General features: G+C 58.4%; 1 protein-coding gene across 1 annotated transcript in view; it reads right to left on the bottom strand.

Annotated features, from left to right (window-relative positions):
* LOC119969776 (fer-1-like protein 4) overlaps window positions 1–12168 on the bottom strand; it is a 427310-nt gene that overhangs the window by 327386 nt on the left and 87756 nt on the right. Inside the window, 2 exon segments of the mRNA XM_038803853.1 lie at window positions 2158–2215; window positions 3842–3991. Of these exon segments, the coding sequence (XP_038659781.1) occupies window positions 2158–2215; window positions 3842–3991 (208 nt within the window).

The following is a 12168-nucleotide window of genomic DNA, read 5'->3' as shown; positions in this document are numbered from 1 at the left end:
CAACTCCCCCGTTATTCCACACTGCGACACCGCGAGCGACTCCCCCGTTATACCGCACTGCGACACCGCGAGCGACTCCCCCGTTATTCCGCACTGCGACACCGCGAGCGACTCCCCCGTTATTCCGCACTGCGAGCCACTCCCCCATTATTCTGCACTGTGAGCCACTCCCCCGTTATTCTGCACTGCGAGCCACTCCCCCGTTATTGCGCACTGCGAGCCACTCCCCCATTATTCTGCACTGTGAGCCACTCCCCCGTTATTCTGCACTGCGAGCCACTCCCCCGTTATTCCGCACTGTGAGTCTCTCCCCCGTTATTCCGCACTGCGAGTCTCTCCCCCGTTATTCCGCACTGCGAGCCACTCCCCCGTTATTCCGCACTGCGAGCCACACCCCCGTTATTCCGCACTGCGACACTGCGAGCCACACCCCCAGTTGCCCCCCGCTCTCCCCAGGCCCAAGCTCCCCAGGCTCCCTGCTACTAGATCTGGGCTCCCTCATCAAGGCATATCATGTGCAGGTGATGGGTGTGAGCATGCACTCAGCAGCCAGAATCGCTCCCATTGTTTCAGGATGCTAACACGGGTGGGTCACTGCAGTTTTAACCAGAGCCCGATTCAAACAAATAGTAACTGAGATTTCGGACACAATTCTCCGGCCACGCCGCTACCGGTGATCGAAGAATCCTCCCCGAGGTCAATGGACCTTTCGCGTCTCCCCATGGCAATCTTGCGGTGGGCAGGAAGAATCCAGCCCATCATCACTGAGCAGCTAATCACCTCACAGATTACACAGAGGGTGGGGCTTCAATTATCCACTCCCCTTTAACTGACAATACAAACATCAGAAAGAAGAGCAGGAGAAGCCATTCAGCCCTCGAGCCTGCTCCACTATTACAAAAGAACAAAGAACAAAGAACAGTACAGCATAGGAACAGGCCCTTCGGCCCTCCAAGCCAGTGCCGACCATGCTGCCTGACTACACTACAATCTTCTACACTTCCTGGGTCCGTATCCCTCTATTCCCATCCTATTCATGTATTTGTCAAGATGCCCCTTAAATGTCACTATCGTCCCAGCTTCCACCACCTCCTCCGGCAGCGAGTTCCAGGCACCCACCACCCTCTGTGTAAAAAACTTGCCTCGTACATCTACTCTAAAACTTGCCCCTCGCACCTTAAACCTATGCCCCCTAGTAATTGACCCCTCTACCCTGGGGAAAAGCCTCTGACTATCCACTCTGTCTATGCCCCTCATAATTTTGTAGACCTCTATCAGGTCGCCCCTCAACCTCCGTCGTTCCAGTGAGAACAAACCGAGTTTATTCAACTGCTCCTCATAGCTAATGCCCTTCACACCAGGCAATATCCTGGTAAATCTCTTCTGCACCCTCTCTAAAGCCTCCACATCCTTCTGGTAGTGTGGCAACCAGAATTGAACACTATACTCCAAGTGTGGCCTAACTAAGGTTCTATACAGCTGCAACATGACTTGCCAATACTTCTACTCAATGCCCCAGCCAATGAAAGCAAGCATGCCATATGCCTTCTTGACTACCTTCTCCACCTGTGTTGCCCCTTTCAGTGACCTGTGGGCCTATACACCTAGATCTCTCTGACTGTCAATACTCTTGAAGTTTCTACCATTCACTGTATATTCCCTACCTGTATTAGACCTTCCAAAATGCATTACCTCACATTTGTCCGGATTAAACTCCATCTGCCATCTCTCCGCCCAAGTCTCTAAACGATCTAAATCCTGCTGTATCCTCTGACAGTCCTCATTGCTATCCGCAATTCCACCAACCTATTGGCTAATCTTAGGCTCAACTCAGCCCTATAGCCATCAGTGTTACTGACTGAGCACAGATAACATTTAATCAGTTATATCACATCACGGTGATGTGTTAATTACAGGATCTGCACCATCACACTATCTATTTTTAAATCAATAGGTTACAATTTGTTGAACACTTTTTCAAACTCATCACTGCCCCTACTGTGTGGCGTGATAAATATTAACAGACAGGATGGGATGAAGCACACACCGTGGGGTCTTGTGGATCGAGTCAATGTCCTCAGTGTGTGACACCCTCAGTAAAATCTGTCCTGCGTCTATCTTGAAATTCAGAGTTAATCCTAATATCACACTCATTACCTGGAAGCTCTGTATTCTGGGTATTTCCAGCTCTGTCCTGGTGAAAAACCTACAGCGACTGTGAACAGAAAGATAGTGAAGTTAGTATTTCATTCCTTCAGCAAGATTAATGAAAAAAGCATTGCCAGGGCCTGATCGGAGGTTGGGTTGCCCCCAGGTTAAGCACAACATAAAATCATTCTTTAACTGGACCATTCCCCTTTGGAGCTGGAAACAGGAATATCAGCGTGGCAGCTCCACAATGCTGCCATGTAGGAATTCAACTGACACCCAAAACCCAGAGATCTCCAGCCGTCGGGATGCTCCTTTTTGCCGGCAGCCCAGGGATTTCCCGACAGCGTGGGGCTGCCCCATAATGGGAAACCCCACTGACCAGCCGGCGAAACGGAGAATCCCCACAGCGTACTGAAACAGAAATCAGGCGCGGCGGGGCGGAGAATCCAGCAATTCCAAAGATCAATCTTATTGGACCCGGAACATTAACTCTGTTTCTCTCGCCACAGAGGCAGCCAGAACTGCTGAGATTTTCCACCATTTCCCATTTTAATTTTATGGGTGGGATTCTCCACTTGGGAGACTGTCCATTGGAGCTGAATTGCACCAATCACTTTGCGGCCATTAAGATGGATGCAATTCAGGGTTTCCTGTCAATGCAAATTTACCCATGGTGTGGAACATGAGGGATTCCAGGGAATCCTGCTCTTGAGCTGCCACCTTCAGCAGCTGGCCTGATAGTGAGGTCCTGCATTTCCCGCCCCCATATCGCAAACCGGCCCCGAACCCCCCTGCCATATCACAAAATGGCCCTTCCCCCCCCCCCCCCCCCCCACCACCGCACAGTAGCCCTCACTCCTGGATTGCCTGGGTTCCCCCCCAGCACCACCATGCAGGAGGGTGACCCGACCCATCACCCCCCCCCCCCCCCAAGGGACCCCTGTAAAATGGGGACCCCACCCATAATCCCTTGTAATAGAGGTGTCTCCCACAGGGTCCCGTTATGGGGGAACCTCACACGGGTCCCCTGTTATGGGGACCCACTCACAGGGACCCCTGTTATTGGGGACCCCCCAGGGACCCCTGGTATAGGGGAGACCCCACAGGGACCCCTGCCTAAAGGAGACCTCTCCACAGACCGCACCCCCCCCCCCCCCCCCCCCACACTGAAAAGGGACTCCTGTCTGAAGCTAGAGAGCAGTCCAGGGGCAGTGGGAATAATTACACTGTAACACTAACCCACTGACCTTGCAGCTCCACCCGTCCATTCCTGGAAGCGGAGCCACTGTGACCTTGCGTCTGCTTCCCACAGATCCCGTCCCATGTCTCCAGCATCCGCAGTATTTGTTTTCATCCCAATAATACTGTCTGTTCCTCCTCAGGAATCACAGACACCAATAATAATGTCCATTACAAATCATAAATCACAGAAGCCACATCCCTGTAGTATTGTAGAAACGCTGCAGTGTCTGGCGGTTATGCCTGTTCTGGAGGGGATTAGGAATCTCAGAGCTGTTGATCTAATGTGGTCCTGGCCAATGTCCCTCCTCTAATCAGTCACATCAAAATAGATTGTCTGGTCATTAACTTCACAACTTATTGTGGGATCTTACTGTGAAAAAATGCTTGCCATGAAAATCACTGCATTACAGGAACAGTATAAAAGCAAATCTTTTGTCTCATTATTCACCTTTTCTGTGGAGTGTAAGACACAGAACTGATGTCAACTTCCGAAATATCAACATCATCGTCATCCTCAGCACCATCATCGTTTACTAACGTCCGCCCAAGAGCTCTCGTCTTTCTATCCAACTGATCCTCTTTCTCCAGTTCAATCGGGCTGCAAGAGAGTGAGAGGTAATAAGGAAGGACAATGGAATGTTGGCCTATATGGCAGGGGGAAGGTGGATAAACGTAGGGGGGCTCTTGCTGCAACTAATTAGGCATTGGTGAGACAACACTTAGAGTACTGTGTACAATCTGGCCTCCTTATTTAAGGAGGGATATTCTTGCATTGGAATTAGAAGGTTCATTAGGCTGGTTCCTGAAGTTTAGAAGAATGAGAGAGGATCTTATTGAAATAGACAAGATGCGGAGGGGATTTGACAGGGTGGCTGTTCCCACTCCGGGAAGTCTAGAGGTAAAGGGCACAGATTGAAAATAAAAAATCTCCTATTTAAGTTGGGAATGAGGAGGAATTTAATCTATCGGGAGGTTGTTAGTTTTTGGAGTGTATGTTGGGTTATTGAATAAACTGCAATGAATGTAGGAATTTCAGGTTTAGTGATTCAACCCAAACATTTCAAAGTCTGGTTTTGGGTGGGTTAAGCGGGGTGTTACTCGACAGCCGGATTGGTGAGATCGTAGTCCGTATCAAACAGAACTTAGTGTGGGAAATGAGCCCCCACAAGCTTCCCACCATCACCGGCTGCCTCGCCTTCTGATTCACCTGACTCATAGAATCATACAATTTACAGTGCAGAAGGAGGCCATTTGGCCCATCGAATCTGCACCAGCTCCTGGAAAGAGCACCCTACTTAAGCCCACACTTCCACCCTATCCCTGTAACCCAGTAACCCCATCTAACCTTTTTTGGACACTAAGGGCAATTTATCACGGCCAATCCACCTAACCTCCACATCTTTGGACTGTGGGAGGAAACCGGAGCATCCGGAGGAAACCAACGCAGACACGGGGAGGACATGTTGACTCTACACAGACTGTGACCCAAGCCGGGGATCGAACCTGGGACCCCGGAGCTGTGAAGCAACTGTGCTAGCCTCTGTACTACCGTACTGAGGCTCGCGCCTCAGCTTCTCGCTGCTTTTAAACGCTCCCTCACCACTAACTCCCAGTCAACACACAAACGTGACAGCGCGCAGACCTGCTCCTCGCTTTGGGGATGCCAACCTGGCCAGGCTTCTCGACGCTGTGGATGTGAGACGGGACATCCTGATCCCCCGAGGGGGTCGGAGCACAGCAGCAGGGTCAGCAACACCAACAGGGAGGCAGTGGCAGCGGCCGGCTGTGCGGGCAGCATGACCAGGAAGTCAGTGGGGGCAGTGTGACCAGGAGGTCAGTGTGACCGGGAGGTCAGTGGGGGCAGTGTGACCAGGAGGTCAGTGGGGGCAGTGTGACCAGGAGGTCAGTGTGACCGGGAGGTCAGTGGGGGCAGTGTGACCAGAAGGTCAGTGGGGGCAGTGTGACCAGGAGGTCAGTGTGACCAGGAGGTCAGTGGGGGTAGTGTGACCAGGAGGTCAGTGTGACCAGGAGGTCAGTGGGGGCAGTGTGACCAGGAGGTCAGTGGGGGCAGTGTGACCAGGAGGTCAGTGTGACCAGGAGGTCAGTGGGGGCAGTGTGACCAGGAGGTCAGTGGGGGCAGTGTGACCAGGAGGTCAGTGTGACCAGGAGGTCAGTGCGGGCGGCTTGACCAGGAGGTCAGTGGGGGCAGTGTGACCAGGAGGTCAGTGGGGGCAGTGTGACCAGGAGGTCAGTGGGGGCAGTGTGACCAGGAGGTCAGTGTGGGCAGTGTGACCAGGAGGTCAGTGGGGGCAGTGTGACCAGGAGGTCAGTGTGGGCAGTGTGACCAGGAGGTCAGTGGGGGCAGTGTGACCAGGAGGTCAGTGCAGGTGGCCTGACCAGGAGGTCAGTGTGGGGAGAGTGACCAGAGGGTCAGTGTGGGCAGCTTGACCAGGGGGCAGTGTGACCAGGAGGTCAGTGTGGGTGGCTTGATCAGGAGGTCAGTGGGGGCAGTGTGACCAGGAGGTCAGTGCGGACGGCTTGACCAGGAGGTCAGTGCGGACGGCTTGATCAGGAGGTCAGTGCAGGCGGCTTGATCAGGAGGTCAGTGCAGGCGGCTTGACCAGGAGGTCAGTGCGGACGGCTTGACGAGGAGGTCAGTGCGGGCGGCTTGACCAGGAGGTCAGTGTGGGCAGCTTGACCAGGAGGTCAGTGCGGACGGCTTGACCAGGAGGTCAGTGCGGACGGCTTGACCAGGAGGTCAGTGCGGGCGGCTTGATCAGGCGGTCAGTGCGGGCAGTGTGACCTGGAGTTCAGTGCGGGCAGAGTGACCAGGTCAGTGTGGGCAGTGTGACCAGGAGGTCAGTGTGGGCAGCTGTGACCAGGAGGTCAGTGCGGGCAGAGTGACCAGGAGGTCAGTGTGGGCAGCTGTGACCAGGAGGTCAGTGTGACCAGGAGGTCAGTGCGGGCAGCTTGACCAGGAGGTCAGTGCGGGCAGCTTGACCAGGAGGTCAGTGTGGGCAGTGTGACCAGGAGGTCAGTGTGACCAGGAGGTCAGTGCGGGCAGCTTGACCAGGAGGTCAGTGCGGGCGGCTTGACCAGGAGGTCAGTGCGGGCAGCTTGACCAGGAGGTCAGTGTGGGCAGTGTGACCAGGAGGTCAGTGGGGGCAGTGTGACCAGGAGGTCAGTGGGGGCAGTGTGACCAGGAGGTCAGTGGGGGCAGTGTGACCAGGAGGTCAGTGCAGGTGGCCTGACCAGGAGGTCAGTGTGGGGAGAGTGACCAGAGGGTCAGTGTGGGCAGCTTGACCAGGGGGCAGTGTGACCAGGAGGTCAGTGTGGGTGGCTTGATCAGGAGGTCAGTGGGGGCAGTGTGACCAGGAGGTCAGTGTGGGCAGCTTGACCAGGCGGTCAGTGCGGGCAGTGTGACCAGGAGGTCAGTGGGGGCAGTGTGACCAGGAGGTCAGTGTGGGCAGCTTGACCAGGCGGTCAGTGCGGGCAGTGTGACCAGGAGGTCAGTGGGGGCAGTGTGACCAGGAGGTCAGTGGGGGCAGTGTGACCAGGAGGTCAGTGGGGGCAGTGTGACCAGGAGGTCAGTGGGGGCAGTGTGACCAGGAGGTCAGTGCAGGTGGCCTGACCAGGAGGTCAGTGTGGGGAGAGTGACCAGAGGGTCAGTGTGGGCAGCTTGACCAGGGGGCAGTGTGACCAGGAGGTCAGTGTGGGTGGCTTGATCAGGAGGTCAGTGGGGGCAGTGTGACCAGGAGGTCAGTGCGGACGGCTTGACCAGGAGGTCAGTGCGGACGGCTTGATCAGGAGGTCAGTGTGGGCAGCTTGACCAGGAGGTCAGTGCGGGCGGCTTGACCAGGAGGTCAGTGTGGGCAGCTTGACCAGGAGGTCAGTGCGGACGGCTTGACCAGGAGGTCAGTGCGGGCGGCTTGACCAGGAGGTCAGTGCAGGTGGCTTGATCAGGCGGTCAGTGCGGGCAGTGTGACCTGGAGTTCAGTGCGGGCAGAGTGACCAGGTCAGTGTGGGCAGTGTGACCAGGAGGTCAGTGCGGACGGCTTGACCAGGAGGTCAGTGCGGGCAGCTTGACCAGGAGGTCAGTGCGGACGGCTTGACCAGGAGGTCAGTGCGGGCGGCTTGACCAGGAGGTCAGTGCAGGTGGCTTGATCAGGCGGTCAGTGCGGGCAGTGTGACCTGGAGTTCAGTGCGGGCAGAGTGACCAGGTCAGTGGGGGCAGTGTTACCAGGAGGTCAGTGTGGGCAGCTGTGACCAGGAGGTCAGTGCGGGCAGCTTGACCAGGAGGTCAGTGTGGGCAGTGTGACCAGGAGGTCAGTGTGGGCAGCTGTGACCAGGAGGTCAGTGCGGACGGCTTGACCAGGAGGTCAGTGTGGGTGGCTTGATCAGGAGGTCAGTGCGGACGGCTTGACCAGGAGGTCAGTGCAGGCGGCTTGACCAGGAGGTCAGTGTGGGCAGTGTGACCAGGAGGTCAGTGCGGACGGCTTGACCAGGAGGTCAGTGTGGGCAGTGTGACCAGGAGGTCAGTGCGGACGGCTTGACCAGGAGGTCAGTGCGGGCGGCTTGACGAGGAGGTCAGTGTGGGCAGAGTGACCAGGAGGTCAGTGCGGGCGGCTTGATCAGGAGGTCAGTGCGGACGGCTTGACCAGGAGGTCGGTGCGGGCGGCTTGACGAGGAGGTCAGTGTGGGCTGCTTGACCAGGAGGTCAGTGCGGGCAGCATGACCAGGAGGTCAATGCGGACAGCTTGACCAGGAGGTCAGTGCAGGTGGCTTGATCAGGCGGTCAGTGCGGGCAGTGTGACCAGGAGGTCAGTGGGGGCAGTGTGACCAGGAGGTCAGTGGGGGCAGTGTGACCAGGAGGTCAGTGTGACCAGGAGGTCAGTGCGGGCGGCTTGACCAGGAGGTCAGTGGGGGCAGTGTGACCAGGAGGTCAGTGGGGGCAGTGTGACCAGGAGGTCAGTGGGGGCAGTGTGACCAGGAGGTCAGTGGGGGCAGTGTGACCAGGAGGTCAGTGTGGGCAGTGTGACCAGGAGGTCAGTGTGGGCAGTGTGACCAGGAGGTCAGTGCAGGTGGCCTGACCAGGAGGTCAGTGTGGGGAGAGTGACCAGAGGGTCAGTGTGGGCAGCTTGACCAGGGGGCAGTGTGACCAGGAGGTCAGTGTGGGTGGCTTGATCAGGAGGTCAGTGGGGGCAGTGTGACCAGGAGGTCAGTGCGGACGGCTTGACCAGGAGGTCAGTGCGGACGGCTTGATCAGGAGGTCAGTGCAGGCGGCTTGACCAGGAGGTCAGTGCGGACGGCTTGACGAGGAGGTCAGTGCGGGCGGCTTGACCAGGAGGTCAGTGTGGGCAGCTTGACCAGGAGGTCAGTGCGGACGGCTTGACCAGGAGGTCAGTGCGGACGGCTTGACCAGGAGGTCAGTGCGGGCGGCTTGATCAGGCGGTCAGTGCGGGCAGTGTGACCTGGAGTTCAGTGCGGGCAGAGTGACCAGGTCAGTGTGGGCAGTGTGACCAGGAGGTCAGTGTGGGCAGCTGTGACCAGGAGGTCAGTGCGGGCAGCTTGACCAGGAGGTCAGTGCGGGCAGCTTGACCAGGAGGTCAGTGTGGGCAGTGTGACCAGGAGGTCAGTGTGACCAGGAGGTCAGTGCGGGCAGCTTGACCAGGAGGTCAGTGCGGGCGGCTTGACCAGGAGGTCAGTGCGGGCAGCTTGACCAGGCGGTCAGTGCGGGCAGTGTGACCAGGAGGTCAGTGTGGGCAGTGTGACCAGGAGGTCAGTGGGGGCAGTGTGACCAGGAGGTCAGTGGGGGCAGTGTGACCAGGAGGTCAGTGTGGGCAGTGTGACCAGGAGGTCAGTGGGGGCAGTGTGACCAGGAGGTCAGTGCAGGTGGCCTGACCAGGAGGTCAGTGTGGGGAGAGTGACCAGAGGGTCAGTGTGGGCAGCTTGACCAGGGGGCAGTGTGACCAGGAGGTCAGTGTGGGTGGCTTGATCAGGAGGTCAGTGGGGGCAGTGTGACCAGGAGGTCAGTGCGGACGGCTTGACCAGGAGGTCAGTGCGGACGGCTTGATCAGGAGGTCAGTGTGGGCAGCTTGACCAGGAGGTCAGTGCGGGCGGCTTGACCAGGAGGTCAGTGTGGGCAGCTTGACCAGGAGGTCAGTGCGGACGGCTTGACCAGGAGGTCAGTGCGGGCGGCTTGACCAGGAGGTCAGTGCAGGTGGCTTGATCAGGCGGTCAGTGCGGGCAGTGTGACCTGGAGTTCAGTGCGGGCAGAGTGACCAGGTCAGTGTGGGCAGTGTGACCAGGAGGTCAGTGCGGACGGCTTGACCAGGAGGTCAGTGCGGGCAGCTTGACCAGGAGGTCAGTGCGGACGGCTTGACCAGGAGGTCAGTGCGGGCGGCTTGACCAGGAGGTCAGTGCAGGCAGCATGACCAGGAGGTCAGTGCAGGTGGCTTGATCAGGCGGTCAGTGCGGGCAGTGTGACCTGGAGTTCAGTGCGGGCAGAGTGACCAGGTCAGTGGGGGCAGTGTTACCAGGAGGTCAGTGTGGGCAGCTGTGACCAGGAGGTCAGTGCGGGCAGCTTGACCAGGAGGTCAGTGTGGGCAGTGTGACCAGGAGGTCAGTGTGGGCAGCTGTGACCAGGAGGTCAGTGCGGACGGCTTGACCAGGAGGTCAGTGTGGGTGGCTTGATCAGGAGGTCAGTGCGGACGGCTTGACCAGGAGGTCAGTGCAGGCGGCTTGACCAGGAGGTCAGTGTGGGCAGTGTGACCAGGAGGTCAGTGCGGACGGCTTGACCAGGAGGTCAGTGCGGGCGGCTTGACGAGGAGGTCAGTGTGGGCAGTGTGACCAGGAGGTCAGTGCGGGCGGCTTGATCAGGAGGTCAGTGCGGACGGCTTGACCAGGAGGTCGGTGCGGGCGGCTTGACGAGGAGGTCAGTGTGGGCAGTGTGACCAGGAGGTCAGTGGGGGCAGGAGGTCAGTGTGGGCAGTGTGACCAGGAGGTCAGTGTGGGGAGAGTGACCAGAGGGTCAGTGTGGGCAGCTTGACCAGGGGGCAGTGTGACCAGGAGGTCAGTGTGGGTGGCTTGACCAGGAGGTCAGTGGGGGCAGTGTGACCAGGAGGCCAGTGCGGACGGCTTGACCAGGAGGTCAGTGCGGACGGCTTGATCAGGAGGTCAGTGCAGGCGGCTTGACCAGGAGGTCAGTGCGGGCGGCTTGACCAGGAGGTCAGTGTGGGCAGCTTGACCAGGAGGTCAGTGCGGACGGCTTGACCAGGAGGTCAGTGTGGACGGCTTGATCAGGAGGTCAGTGCAGGTGGCTTGATCAGGCGGTCAGTGCGGGCAGTGTGACCAGGAGGTCAGTGTGGGCAGCTGTGACCAGGAGGTCAGTGTGGGCAGCTTGACCAGGAGGTCAGTGTGGGCAGTGTGACCAGGAGGTCAGTGGGGGCAGTGTGACCAGGAGGTCAGTGCAGGTGGCCTGACCAGGAGGTCAGTGTGGGGAGAGTGACCAGAGGGTCAGTGTGGGCAGCTTGACCAGGGGGCAGTGTGACCAGGAGGTCAGTGTGGGTGGCTTGATCAGGAGGTCAGTGGGGGCAGTGTGACCAGGAGGCCAGTGCGGACGGCTTGACCAGGAGGTCAGTGTGGACGGCTTGACCAGGAGGTCAGTGTGGGCAGCTTGATCAGGAGGTCAGTGCAGGCGGCTTGACCAGGAGGTCAGTGCGGGCGGCTTGACCAGGAGGTCAGTGTGGGCAGCTTGACCAGGAGGTCAGTGCGGACGGCTTGACCAGGAGGTCAGTGCAGGTGGCTTGATCAGGCGGTCAGTGCGGGCAGTGTGACCTGGAGTTCAGTGCGGGCAGAGTGACCAGGTCAGTGTGGGCAGTGTGACCAGGAGGTCAGTGTGGGCAGCTGTGACCAGGAGGTCAGTGCGGGCAGCTTGACCAGGAGGTCAGTGTGGGCAGTGTGACCAGGAGGTCAGTGGGGGCAGTGTGACCAGGAGGTCAGTGTGGGCAGTGTGACCAGGAGGTCAGTGTGGGCAGCTGTGACCAGGAGGTCAGTGCGGGCAGAGTGACCAGGAGGTCAGTGTGGGCAGCTGTGACCAGGAGGTCAGTGCGGACGGCTTGACCAGGAGGTCAGTGTGGGTGGCTTGATCAGGAGGTCAGTGCGGACGGCTTGACCAGGAGGTCAGTGCAGGCGGCTTGACCAGGAGGTCAGTGTGGGCAGTGTGACCAGGAGGTCAGTGCGGACGGCTTGACCAGGAGGTCAGTGTGGGCAGTGTGACCAGGAGGTCAGTGCGGACGGCTTGACCAGGAGGTCAGTGCGGGCGGCTTGACCAGGAGGTCAGTGTGGGCAGTGTGACCAGGAGGTCAGTGCGGGCGGCTTGATCAGGAGGTCAGTGCGGACGGCTTGACCAGGAGGTCAGTGCGGGCAGTGTGACCAGGAGGTCAGTGTGGGCAGAGTGACCAGGAGGTCAATGTGGGCTGCTTGACCAGGAGGTCAGTGCGGGCAGCATGACCAGGAGGTCAATGCGGACAGCTTGACCAGGAGGTCAGTGCAGGTGGCTTGATCAGGCGGTCAGTGCGGGCAGTGTGACCAGGAGGTCAGTGTGGGCAGCTGTGACCAGGAGGTCAGTGGGGGCAGTGTGACCAGGAGGTCAGTGGGGGCAGTGTGACCAGGAGGTCAGTGTGACCAGGAGGTCAGTGCGGGCGGCTTGACCAGGAGGTCAGTGGGGGCAGTGTGACCAGGAGGTCAGTGGGGGCAGTGTGACCAGGAGGTCAG

This window comes from Scyliorhinus canicula, chromosome 7 (assembly GCF_902713615.1).
Source record: "Scyliorhinus canicula chromosome 7, sScyCan1.1, whole genome shotgun sequence".
NCBI lineage: Eukaryota > Metazoa > Chordata > Chondrichthyes > Carcharhiniformes > Scyliorhinidae > Scyliorhinus > Scyliorhinus canicula.
The sequence above is the reverse complement of the archived record's forward strand: the minus strand, read 5'-3'. Positions and strand labels throughout refer to the sequence as shown.